The 13,358-nt window shown below is 38.4% G+C and overlaps 1 protein-coding gene, 1 long non-coding RNA gene and 1 pseudogene across 3 annotated transcripts in view; 2 read left to right on the top strand and 1 right to left on the bottom strand.

Annotated features, from left to right (window-relative positions):
* The window catches only part of LOC143887991 (phosphoglucan phosphatase DSP4, amyloplastic-like), a 29,520-nt gene extending 23,946 nt beyond the window's left edge, over positions 1 to 5,574 (top strand). Inside the window, exons 5-7 of the mRNA XM_077392255.1 lie at positions 2,453 to 2,512; positions 4,768 to 4,875; positions 5,108 to 5,574. Coding sequence (XP_077248370.1) covers positions 2,453 to 2,512; positions 4,768 to 4,875; positions 5,108 to 5,242 — 303 coding nt within the window. The 3' untranslated portion in view covers positions 5,243 to 5,574. The remainder of the gene's footprint in view (positions 1 to 2,452; positions 2,513 to 4,767; positions 4,876 to 5,107) is intronic.
* Positions 5,575 to 8,393: 2,819 nt separating this feature from the next.
* On the bottom strand, positions 8,394 to 9,102 carry LOC143887003 (uncharacterized). The gene is made up of 2 exons (XR_013253975.1): positions 8,896 to 9,102; positions 8,394 to 8,781 (listed from the first exon to the last, which is right to left on the bottom strand). It is a non-coding gene; the product is annotated as an uncharacterized LOC143887003 (long non-coding RNA).
* A 446-nt stretch (positions 9,103 to 9,548) lies between these two features.
* Positions 9,549 to 12,425, top strand: LOC143887002 (flotillin-like protein 4; annotated as a pseudogene). The gene is made up of 2 exons (XR_013253974.1): positions 9,549 to 10,713; positions 11,916 to 12,425. The product of XR_013253974.1 is annotated as a flotillin-like protein 4 (transcript).
* The last annotated feature ends 933 nt before the right edge of the window (positions 12,426 to 13,358 follow it).

The raw sequence follows: 13,358 nt of genomic DNA, 5'->3' as shown, positions 1-13,358 counted from the left end.
ACTTCAACCTCTTTTAGACACCATTGTCATTCTTATTGGGGTAAAGATCACTTATTAGGGTAAAGATCAATAGAAAATCACTACTAGATGGAGGAGCAATAGAGGTGGAGGGAGACACCGAGTCATCATTGGACAAGTCATCAACTTCCTCCTCTGTCTCCAATGCGCGTTCGACTCAAACAGTGAATCATAGAATTACGAGGTAGAACTGTGTGTATTCGGCACTTTGGTGGCAGGTGATTATATAAAATGTGTCGGTACTTGGTATAATTGTTGAAGTGGTTATGTCTATGGTTCGTTCATTTCAAGTGCACAGGCACAAGAGATCAGGAACCTTATCAGCTTTGTAGCAAAGTTGAGTTGACCTAAATGTTGGCCAAGTTCTGCCAGCTTTGTAATCTTGATTGAGAAAAGTGTTTGACACCTAGGAAGGCCAGTGGGTTGGACATAGCTAATGTGGGATTCCTTCCGAAGCGTAAATGAAAGATTTCTGACTGTTGTGTGAGGCATCATTGAACTGTGCATTTGCCATGGGCTGCTTGGAGAGCAGGGTAGTTAAGAGCAGAAGCTTGGAGATCTTATCGAAGTTGATATGGTGGAGGCAAAATGTCAAGAATTCCTAGTGCTATTGTGTTAGTGCTACAAAGAGAATGGTGGTTCTATGTGAACAATGTACTTCTTACTTGAAGTGGCATGAGCGGATTTTTTTCCTTTCAACGACGGTGCTAACATTGTTGAGTATGCTTGAAGAAGTGAAAGAGAAGAGACCTTCAGAGGATTGGTTGGTACATGCCATGCAACCTATGGTTCTGATATAGTTTGGAATTGGCAGATGCGAAGTTGGACGTGGTCCTGCAGTTGAATGATGGGATTATCATATGGCAAAGGGGCTTAGAGATGATTAGATAGTAAGCTTTATGGAGAGGCCTTTCCCTAAGAAATAGTGTTGAACATTTCAACGCTAGAGAAATGTACATAATCAAAAGAGATGGGAATCCTTGTGCAAGGTGACCCTAACATGGCAAGAGGCCAAGAGAGATGACTCTAGTGGGACCAAACATGGAGGTATGTTGGATGGGTTGACGTGTATTGTGCTTTGAGTGCAAGGAAGTGTTTTGCCATATTGATGAAGTCGATGGTCGACAGAGAAGGAGCTCACTCATTAGAAGATGGAGTTGAGTTTGCCTTAGAGAAGGTAGTTATTCAAAGGCATATTTGGTGGGGTCCGTTTGCTAGAAGGCGACTCCACGGGGTCTCATGTTGAGGTGCATGTGCTGATTTGCATTACTCTCGGTCAAGTGGCAGGCTGGGGGAAATCATATTTACAGAACTCTTGCTCAAACAAATCCGCAATACGAGAAGGAAAGATCCAATTAATCCCAAATTTGTTTAAATTTAAAGACCACAATTCTCTAGCAACTCAACAATGAATAAAGTGATGATAAATAGATTTTCCATCCCCCATGCATAAGGCACAATGATTAACAACTAATTGGTTTCGACCAAGGAAGCGGGATTTTTCCCTGGGGGCCTTCGATTCCCGTTTCGATTCCCGCTTTCGATTCCCGCTCTGGCAACCTTGAGTAGGATTCTTCCCTAGGAGCCTTCGATTCCCGCTTTCGATTCCCGCTCTAGCAACCTTGGTTTCTACTACAGGGGTGGTCCACCATCAAGATTTTGTTGAGCCAGGTAGTCCAACAAAACACACAGACCATGTGGTGCATGAATCTTCCAAGCTTTTCTTGCAGAGTATGAAGAAGCAGACATAACAAGGTGTTGGCAGAAGGATTGAATTGAGAACTTCTCATTCAACTCCCATATCCAGATTCTCCAGTCAATATCGCTTCTTCAAATGTAGATTTGAGTCAATCCTACTATAAATAACCGTCACGGTGCACCTCTATCAAACAAGTTCCAAAAAAAATTGAATTTTCCATTCAACCTTCCCATTCCGGCTATCGAAACAATCACAGAGGCATTCCGATTAGAAGCCACACTCTGGACAAGTCGGGGAAATCAGCAAGAACGGCATTCGACCCCCACCAACAGTCCATCAAGAATCTAATTGTCCTCCCACGTCCAACTCTGATTCAAATGATGTTTTGGAACAATGTAGAAATTTTTCATTGTATCTCTCCAAACTGTTAATCCCATCCACCTATAATTTTCCATAGATTCCTAGCCCTCAATGCTCAACCTGTACTTCTCAGCAATCACTGATCCGGAGAAGATTGTCAAAAAAAAAAAAAAAAACAGAGAGAGAGATTGACTTTCTCTCCAAATCTCCTCATCCATTTGTCATAACCAGGGCTCTGTCCAGACTGTCTTCTTCCTTCTACGCCGTGGATCCCCATCATAACCAACTTTAAAATATTTTCACACGAAAATTATTGTCATTTGATTTCATGGTTCCATTTTTATGCCTGTTAATAATTTTCCCACTTTCTTGTAGAGAATTCCTTTGAGATTTGATGAAGAGCAAGGACTGTGGAATCTTGAGAGGGAATTACCGGTAAGTATATTTTGTTGGTATTTGTAGAAATATTTGTTGCTGCATTTTATTTCTGATATCAATGAGCTTGCTACTTCATTTTTATATGTTTATTACAATTGTACAATTTATTTTTGCTTCTAAATGACCACTTGGCATATGTAGATTTTAATTCTAAATTATTGGTGTCAGCCTTCAGCTTTTTACTTTAAACATTATATGGATATTGTTTACCACATTTTCTTGAGATGAGAAGTCATAGAATTTTGAAGTGGAAAAGAAACTAAATAATGATGCATGACATGATAGGGGGAGGGTGGACTGATTTGCGATGATGAGAGAAGATAGATAGAGATTCAAGTGCAAAGGAGAGCTAAAGTAGACCTAGCTTAATGAAGATGGGGCATACCTTTGTTTGTAAGCTCCTTACTTAGGCAGATACTAACATGAGCATTGAGTAGTAAGATACTAATGTGAGCAAGGAAGGTAGAGAATAATAAGAAAAGAAAGAGATGTCCTAGAGAAAATTCATAGGGTTGGAGTTGAGGATGATTTGTAATGAATATTTGGGCAAAGAAAAAGGACCTAGGGTTTAAGAGATGAAAAATAGATAAATACTAATTATATGAGTAGAATAACAGAGAATGTCTTTAGGAGAGAATAAAAGAGAAAAGACGACCAAACATATGGGAGAGTGTATTATCATTCATACAAAATATGAGTAGAATGTCTTATTTACTACATGTTTCAAATGACTAAAATACCCTTAATGAGGATTATGTAGCCTTTTCTAACTGAAACAAAATGACCCAACTTCCTTAACATGGACTGGAGGATGTGGTTACATTGGTTGTCAACTGGTATAGGAGTAAACCAACAATATAATTAAACCTTTCAATTAAAAGTAAACCCGGATTATAATACAACCTATGAAAAATGATGTTGAGTTTGTATTCTCAAGACTTTTAACTCACTATGGACACAACATGACATCTATAGTCTTCAATTTCCTTTCTGTTTGGTATCAAGTGTCCTTGTAGTGCAAATCTGCTAATCTTTTACAGGCCTAATTATGATTTTACAACCCAGTCATCCTTTAGGCAGATTAGCCAATACACATGCACTTCGCTCTATCATGGCTTTGTTTATTCATGCCTAGTTGGAAAGGGTGTGAAGATATCTGTTACCTAATAATCATAGAGGTCTCCAATGTTAGAAATGCCCCAATTAGCCCAATATTCTAATACATATTGATCCATCTTAATCTCCAACAAAAAAGCATGACTTGGAAATGTTGAAAAGGGTTTTGTTACTGGGCAAAGTATTGTGATATCTAGTATCAATGTTCATTATAAAACTACAATCCTAAAACCATTAAGGAATAGTTTTGATTATATTGTGGAATAGAGTATAATGGTATAATATCATCATTGAAATTATGCTATGACTATCTTTAAAAAAAGAAATTGTCTATGATTAGTGTGTTGTGTGCATGCACATATATTGTTTGTCAGCTATGTTACACGGATTCTTTTGAACGTGTCAGATTCCAATGCTTCAACATTCTCTGCGACACTTCTAGATCTCAGTTTTATATGCTTTTTCTGAGTATTACCACAACTTCACAATTACCACATGTTTTGAGTTTTAACCATCCTAATAGTAAGGTTTTATATGGTAATTATTGAAGTATAAAAGATTAATTAACGCAATCTCTAACGACTTAAGCTTTTGAAGTAATTGGTTGTTTCACATAAATAAAACATTATATTTACTCAATCTTTCTAAATTTTAATATATTAATTGTCATAACCATAATATAATGTAAAAAAATTAAAATTTCAGAACTGATTAAAATATTTTGATGAAGCCACAAACCTTTCTTTCTTAGGCTTGCTGAATTCGACACTTGATTTCCGTGTCGGATTCCGACACTCGTACTCATACTCCTACTGATGCAATTACCGATAAACATCAGATGTAATGATATTCTTGAAATTGTGCAACAAATCGAAATGTAAAATTCTTTTTCATTATGCATGTTAGATCTCAAAATTAATTATGTCATATAATTACATGGTAGAAATCATAATGCTTGAGAAATTTTACAATGAGCTCTACCACTCAATTGGGTTATGGACCTCCAACAGTCACTCTTCACAGCTATTCCCTAAAGCACATACACGTCACTCTTCTTCCAAAAATGGAAATTTGTACATAGGAAAAATCCTATAAAAGTAAAAATTGCTGGTTTTCACTGAAGCCCATTCTTACAGGAAGGACCCTACGAATACAAGTATATTGTAGATGGCGAATGGACATGCAATAAATACGAGTTGATAACGCGTCCCAACAAAGATGGCCATGTCAACAATTATGTCTATGTAAGATCTTCTTTCTAAAGCTCCAATTCACTTAGGCCCTGTTTGTTTTGGATTTTGAGAACCGATTGTGAGTCCAAAACTGATTATTGGACTCAATTTTAAGTTTAATTTTCAGTTCCAATGATCCCTTTTGGACTCACAATTGGTTCTAAAAAAGACGAGAAAAAAAATAGGGCCTTCATTGACAAATCTTGAACAACTTATGTTTCTTGTTTGCTCTTGCTTTTTGCAGGTTAATAGCAATGATTCTAGTGATCTAAATAAGGAGGTTAGGAACCGTTTGATGGATGATGGTGCTGATCTCACGAACGAAGAAAGGTTAACGATCAGACAATGTTTGGAAGCATATGTGGATGATCAAGTGTAGAGTTTCATTGTATGCTACCATTCATGGGTGGATGCAATATTAATTATAGGTGAATTAGAACAACAAGTATCAGAATTCAGAATTCAGTAATAAAAGAATGCCATGACCTTGGCATTTTATACTTGTAAGCTTCCTTCGGGTTATTCCAGTTCTCAACCTGATTTGATGCAAATGCAATCATGGTCACAAATATTTGCCTCAGGTATTTCTCAGGTGTAGATTTTGATTTTTTTTGTTACTTTTGTGTTTATAGTGGGAAAGAATGGAATATTTAAAAATATCTGAAAATATATAATGGAAGGAAAATAAATAATATCGTATATTTGTTGCGATATTTTGAAAAAGTTGGGAATAGTTGTAGGGAAATGGTATCTGCACCAAGTGTTTCGATAAACAAGCGCTCCACTTGTTTGTCGTGTAGTATTTAAAGGGTTTAAAGAGCTTTTTGAGAACCGTAAAATCCTCTGAAATCCCTTTAAATACTACACGACAAACAAGTGGTGCTATCGAAACACCTTGGCGCAGATATCATTTCCCTATTTGTAATTATGGATGCAATTCTCACATACCTATCATTGTGCAGTACTATTGTTTGGAAACTTGAAAGCATCACTCAACTCAAAAATGGGCCTAATCAAATTGACTGACTGAGTGACTCAAAGAAAAAACTGGAGTTCTTGGTCCATTTGAGTCAACTCAACAGAGTTTCAGGTCAAGTTGATGGCCCCTAGTTAACTGAGTCAACTCGCTAGGTTTCTGTACTTTGGATAGGATTGAGATAAGTTAATTTACACCAAAACTTTGGTGTAGAGTTCTGCATTCCATTGCCTAAATTTAATTTGTTTGATCATTCTTTTTTAGGCTCTCTTAAGCGGGCAGTTAAGAGAATTGGACTAAAATGCTGTTCTTTGAACCATTTGATATATAAGGTGGAACCCACAATGTGAAACAATACATATTGTAAGACACATGAGATTATGAAAGTAGTGTTTGAAATGGACTGCACGTCATAAAGTAGTCCTCTTCACGTTGTCCCCTTTGATTCTAAACCCACTTCTACCTACATAAATTTATGCAGGCAACTGATGTTGGCACTACCATATTTTGATAATTGCACTAACTCATCTTGTCTTTTGGTATTTAAACAGCTGCCAAAGGTTATTTCAATTCCCAAAAAGCACTCATAAGCCAATTAAAACAGAAAAGGCAAGATGAGTTAATGCAAGTAACAAAACATGGTTGCATATCAACAGCCAATCTGAAAAGTATTCAATGAAGTGAGGAAGTGCCATTATCAAGAGAAGGGAGTGCAGATACCATTTCCCTATATAAGATGTGCAGATTCTCACTAGAGAGAGAGAGAGAGAGAGAGAGAGAGATGGGAAGCGCATTTCTGCCTGTTATTGTTGTATTTCTTTTGATGGGGTGCAAAGTCATGGAAGCTTGGAAAGATGAGACAAAATTTATCCTTGTGGGAGGAAAGGTGATGTGCCAAGACTGCACCCAAGGCTGGAACGAGTGGGCCCATGGGACCCGGCCTATCCAGGGTACTCTCTGTTCTTCTTCTTTCTTTCTTTTTTCGTCATTTTTTATGCCCAGAATTTATATAGGACCCTGCACACTTCAAATTTTATTGATGAATAAAAGAAGTACACGAGGGCTCATACCACCTTACCTCAAAACTAAAATAAGAAAAATTACTTACAAGGAATACGAGGGATGCCCAAAGAGTCACATCAATTTGAACTCATTCTTCTTGAATTTTCACCGGGTTTGAGAATTTTTTCATTTGGAAACTGATTATAATCTTGAGTGAAAAATGGATGTAAAATTTGTTTTACCTCCATTTTACGTAGAAAGAAACAAAGCCTAACGAAAACAATGATACGTTCAAAAAACAATTCTCTGCTTATAATTTACCAAAAATAATGTTATGGATCATCGAAATTTGCATTAATAACACCCATCAATTAAGCTTGCGAAATGATTACAAGTATATTACATGTAGGCTGCAGGGTTGCCTTAACATGCATGGACGAGCGGGGAAGAGTGGTTTACTATGCAAATGATGAGACCGACGAAGAGGGCGAGTTTGAAATGAGTGTTGAGAGATACATCAATGGGAAGGAATTGAAAGCTGGAGATTGCTCCGCGAGGCTTGTGTCATCGCCTGAACCCTCCTGTAACATCCTCTCCGACTTTGCCGGAGGCCGGTCGGGGGTGAAGCTCAGTCGGCCCTCTCATGTTTATAGAGATCAGATCAAGTACACACTTGGGCCCTTCTACTTCACATCTCCAATTTGTGATGAACCTGATACCACTGAATTGCCTAGCCAAAGAGGAAACCATTGATTATAGTGTGTTTGTTTTGTTGTTGATGGGAGACTTACATTCTTATGTCTTCTTAATTTTTTGTACCTTCTATTGAATAATAAGAGCAAGATGTTTTGTTTAGGCCACTGGTATTGGCATTACCATGTTTTAGTAATTGCACAAACTTAGATTAGTCTTTTCTGTTTTAATTGGTTTTGAGAGCGTTTTGCGAACTGTAATAACCTTTGACAGCTGTTTAAATAATAAAAGAAGATAAGTAGATAACTAAAATAAGAAGAATGCTAGAGTCACAATTGGTCCTCATTGGACAAAACTGCTTTATGGCAGTAATGACTGATTTTCTGCGCATCCTAAATTGGTTTTGACCAATGAGGGCGCCCTTTCCCTGTTTTTTTGCATGGGCTCCTGTGAGTGTAGCATTCCTCCTAAAATAAAATTTGATTAGAATGAATTAAATCAACCTGATTGGACTGCAGGAAAAACATTTCTCATGGGATTTCTTTTCCTCATTTTTTTTTCCATTTCCCTGATTCAGAGGGAAATCATACGATTACGGCTTATTTAAAAGGATATCACTATAAATTGAACATCCCTCTATATATTGAACTGCGGTGGCTCAAGTTATTTTTTTAATTTTTAATCAAATGATTTAAAAAACAAGAAATTTTGGAAAATCTTTTCTTTTCCAAACAATTCATGCAATCCAAACAGTGCCTAAAGGGTAAAACTACACTAAAAGTTCCAACTCATTACAAATTTTAACTAGGTAAAGCAATAATAGGATTCAACACAATTCGAAACACACACAAAAAATAGAGAGACAACAGAGAGTAGATAATTTAGTGATAATAATCGGCATCAACAGAGAGTAGATAATTTAGTGATAATTTGAAACAGAGATAATGTTTATCAGAAATACATTTCACTAGATTTTGATGAAGAAAGCCTTCATAAACCACAATCTCCACACTAGAATCCACATCTGAAATCTATTGAAAAATCCAAGAGGAGGACTAGCCAAGAGGCAGCCCTTATTAAAACTACCCCAACAGAGGCTTAGTAGATATAACTGAAAATAGAAGCAAAAACCAAATAGCAATCCCATGCCCCAAGAGCAGACCACAACCTCAAGAAACATACAAAAACCACCATAGAAAAGAGCAAATCCCGAACAGAGAATTCTACCCCCAAACTCAGCCACAAATCTGCAGAAAATCCTCCAAATTTGGTAAAAATTGGTTAGATAGATGAAGGAAAATTAAAGAAAGAAAGTACGTTATATAATTAAAAGCTAAAGAGGGGATTATGAAATAACGAACCTGGGATGGTAGAGTGAGTCGGAGAAGGGTACGGTTGAGAGATAAAATCACCGTTTCAGTGGCCACGGTAGCATTGGAGTAGGGTATGGATGCATCTGCTTTTCTTCTCCGTTGTTGGGTGTGGGTCAATGGTGATATCCGGTACATGGGCTATCTTGTGCCAATCCTCTCCTCTCTCCCTTTCTCATCGTCTCCCCAAATTTGGACAATCGATCCCTTTCTCATCGTCTCCCCAAATTTGGACAATCGAAAATACACAAGTTTTGGAGTGCGGTGAGGCGTTGTAGTCCGGCGGGCAATGAAGTCATTTTACCACAATTAGAGATCCACAAACATTGAAGTGATGTGAGCTTTTCGACCCACTCTGCCAATGATGCCAACTCATCACAACCACGAATTTCCAGTGTTTTTAGGGCAGTAAGGTACTGCAAGTCATCCAGCAAAGAAACCATCTTTTTACAGCAAGAAATCTCCAATGACTCAAGAGATTTCAAACGCCGCCCATCTAGCGATGATGCCAACTCATCACAACCACTAATTGCAGTGTTTTTAGGGCAGTAAGGTACTGCAAGTCATCCGGCAAAGAAACCATCTTTTTACGGGTCCATGGCAAGAGGTATTTCGCAGCTGGTCTGTCTCATGTTACACCAGCCACCTCCTGAATGGAGCAACTCCCTTAAAAAAATATCGTTTCCCATTCAATTTGCCCACTACACAACAACAACCTCTGCATAAGCATTCTCCTCTCTCCTTCTACCAAACCCCCTTCTTCCCTCCTTTATAATCCCCCCACCTCCTCTTCTCCTTCTCCACATCTCTCTCCTCCTCTCCTTCTCCACATCTCTCTCTCTCTCTCTCTCTCTCTCTCTCTCTCTCATTTTCTCTCTCATTTTCTAACCATGGTGTGGTGGTACAAAGTTGCCAAGGCAACTGAGTACTTAGTAATCACTGGCTACAAAGTTAAGGACATAAAACTAGCCAAGAAAGCATATATCCTCCCCGGCCAATCCTACACCGTCTTCGACATCTCCCCCGTAAACTACACGTTCGAAGTCCAAGCAATGAGCGCTGAGAAGCTCCCCTTCCTCCTCCCCGCCGTCTTCACCATCGGCCCACGAGTCGATGACTACGATAGCCTCCTCAAATACGCCAAACTCATGTCGTCCCACGACAAGCTCTCCCCCCACATCAAAGAGCTAGTTCAAGGCGTAATCGAAGGAGAGACCCGCGTCCTCGCCGCATCTATGACCATGGAGGAAATCTTCAAAGGAACTCATGTTTGAGAAAGTTCAGCTTGAATTGAACCAATTTGGGTTGTTAATTTATAACGCGAATGTTAAGCAACTTGTGGATGTTCAAGGCCATGAGTACTTTTCATACTTGGGGCAAAAGACCCAGATGGAGGCTGCAAACCAAGCTAAGGTGGATGTGGCTGAGGCCAGGATGAAAGGGGAGATTGGGTCTAAGCTTAGGGAGGGACAGACGACGCAAAATGCGGCGAAGATCGATGCGGAGACGAAGATTTTTTTGACGAAAAGGCAAGGGGAGGGGAAGAAGGAGGAGATTAAGGTGAAAGCTGAGGTGAAGATCTTTGAGAATGAGAGGGAGGCTGATGTGGCAGAGGCGAATTCTGAGTTGGCGACGAAGAAGGCTTTGTGGGCCCAACAGGTTCAGATGGCGGAGGTTGAGGCGACGAAGGCGGTGGCGATTAGAGAGGCTGAGTTGCAGAGGGAGGTGGAGAGCAGGAATGCTTTAACTCGGACAGAGAAGCTCAAGGCTGAGTTACTTAGCAAGGCTAGTGTTGAATATGAAACCAGGGTATGTATGGTTTTTTTTTTTGTTTGCAAAGATTGCTTGTTTACAATAAGAGGTTTGCTAGGGACTTTCACAGAACGGCATTTCACAGCTGGCTGTTGCATGAGAGAGCAGCCACGGAGGCTTACTTTTCAACAAAGTTTGTCTTATTCATTTATTTTATCTGAGGTGGCCACTCTCTAATGCAACAGCCAGACAAGAAATGCCTTTCTAATAAAGTCCCTAGCAAATCCCTTACAATAATAATTATTTGGTGGATAGAAAGATAACTATTAGTTGTTTAGAAATATATCACACTCTTTTAGAGACATTTTTGTTTCAACTTGTTACAGAAATGAGTTCATGCTCCTCCATAATGTTCTAATAAGCCTTTAATTATGACAAGGTTTTATAAAAAGTAAGAGAGCTTTGCTTTATGTATGGTATAGAAGTATAGTTAGATAATACAGATAATGACCTCCAAGGAGGCCTTAATCTTAATCTGTTTGTAAATTTCATTAGATTAACATAATTTTATTTGAAAATAAGGTTCTTTTTGTTGGTATACAAATAATCCCTTAATCTTTAAAATTATTTTCAAAAATCAGGTGCAAGGGGCAAATTGGGTCAGTTTACCAATCTTCTATTTAGCATTCATCTGTTTTAATTGTCATCTGAAAAGCAGGAGACCTTTGCTTTGGAAAATGTTATCAGCACTACCATATTTTGATAGATGCACAAACCCAGCTGCCTTTTCTTCTTTAATTGTCTCTTGAGAGCGGGAAATGTAATTACCTTTTGACAGCTCTTTAAATACTAAAAGTGAAAGATGGTTTGTGAAAATATCAAAATATGGTTGTGCTGATATCATTTCCCTTTGCTTTATGTATAGGATTAAAATAGGGATCTGCTAGCAGCCATTGCAGAGGGCATTTCGTGGATGGGTTGTTGCATGTGAGAGCAGCACATCATGAAGGAAGACAAAATCGGCTGAAAAGTGAGCCTATGTGGCTTCTCTCACATGCAACAGCCCATCCGCGAAACCCCTTTTGCAATGGACGCTAGCAAATCCCAATATAGATAGATGCTATAGATAATGCCCTCCAAGGAGGCTTAATCTTCTTTTTGTAAATATCATTAGCTTAAAACAATTTTATTTGAAAACAAGACCTTTTTTTAGGGTCTCCAAAAATTCCCTTATTATTTGAAATTATTTTCAAAACCAGGTGCAAGAGGCAAATTGGGAGCTCTACAAGAAGCAAAAGGCTGCAGAGGCAGAGCTCTATCAGAGGGAGAAGGAGGCCGAAGCCCGGCGAGTGGCCGCAGAGGCAGCTCTCTTCGCTCGTTAGCAAGCGGCTTTAGGGGAACTTTACGCAAAGCAAAAGGAGGCAGAGGGAGTAGTGGCACTCGCGCAGGCACAAGGCGTCTATGTTAGCACATTGCTCAAGGCCTTGGATGGAAATTATGCCAATTTGAGGGATTACATGATGATCAATGGGGGATTATTTCAAGAGATCGCGAAGATCAATGCTGGGGCAATACAAGGATTACAACCAAAGATCAGTGTTTGGACTAATGGCAATGGTGGTGAGGTTGCGAGTGGTGGCATGAAGGAGGTCGCGGGTGTGTATAAGATGTTACCGCCATTATTTAAGACCTTGCACGAGCAGACGGGGATGCTGCCTCCGACATGGATGGGGACGCTCGAAAATTCATCAGCTAAATAAAATGAAATTATAAATAGGTTCATGTGTTGAAAATAGGTGTAATTATCGTATTTTATTTTATTTTGTGTGATGCTTTTGTTTTTAATTAATTATGTATTTTTAACAATGTAACTCTTTTTACGCTTATTAAGGTTTGAAGAAAATTGTGTCAATCAGCCCAGTTGGATTGATCTTAGCCACAAGAAATATACATCTTTAACATAGGGACACTATAGAGTGTGAAATTTTTTAAGAGGGTGTTTGGATTTATGGGGATAAAGTTTCTACGGCAAAAATAATATTACATGGCAAACAATTCTAGGGTCTATAGTAGGTTTGCAATTTTCCTAAAATACAAGTAAACTATTCAATTTTTGAAAAATCATTTCATGGAAAATAGGTGTGTTCTTCAGTGAAATTCTTGATAAAATATTAATTTTTTATTCCTTTACAAAATTTCAGCCGAAATTATGTAAATTTAGGTAATTTCGGGCGAAATTTTGGCCCAAGGAAACGGCATTTCGAGCGCCTCTACCTAATTTCAGTCGGAATTTCAGGATTTTGGCTAAAATTTCGGTTTCGGTGAGGACCGAAATTACCCCGAAATTGAAATTTAAAACCTTGTCCACAACTAATAAGGAAAGTGTAAAAGAAAGAGATGAATTATATGAATAAGACAAAAATTAATATCTTATTACTTTGGAGGGATTTGCTAGGCAATTTCATGGAAAGCCATATGATGGAATCGGTGGACATGGTTTGGTTTGGTTCGGTTCGGTTCTGGGGTATAGCTAGAACCAAGCCGAGTGCAATCGGTTCCTAGAATTTGGAACTAGAACCGAACCACTTATCTTTGGAACCGAAGCGAACCAGAACCGAACTTGATTGGTTCAGTTATGGGTTTACCCAACCTTTATATTATAAATTTTTTCCCATTTATTGGATGAATTAATGGAATGCATG

This window comes from Tasmannia lanceolata, unplaced genomic scaffold (genome assembly GCF_043159265.1).
Source record: "Tasmannia lanceolata isolate RefF3 unplaced genomic scaffold, GAP_Taslan_0.1 ptg000012l, whole genome shotgun sequence".
NCBI lineage: Eukaryota > Viridiplantae > Streptophyta > Magnoliopsida > Canellales > Winteraceae > Tasmannia > Tasmannia lanceolata.
The sequence above is the reverse complement of the archived record's forward strand: the minus strand, read 5'-3'. Positions and strand labels throughout refer to the sequence as shown.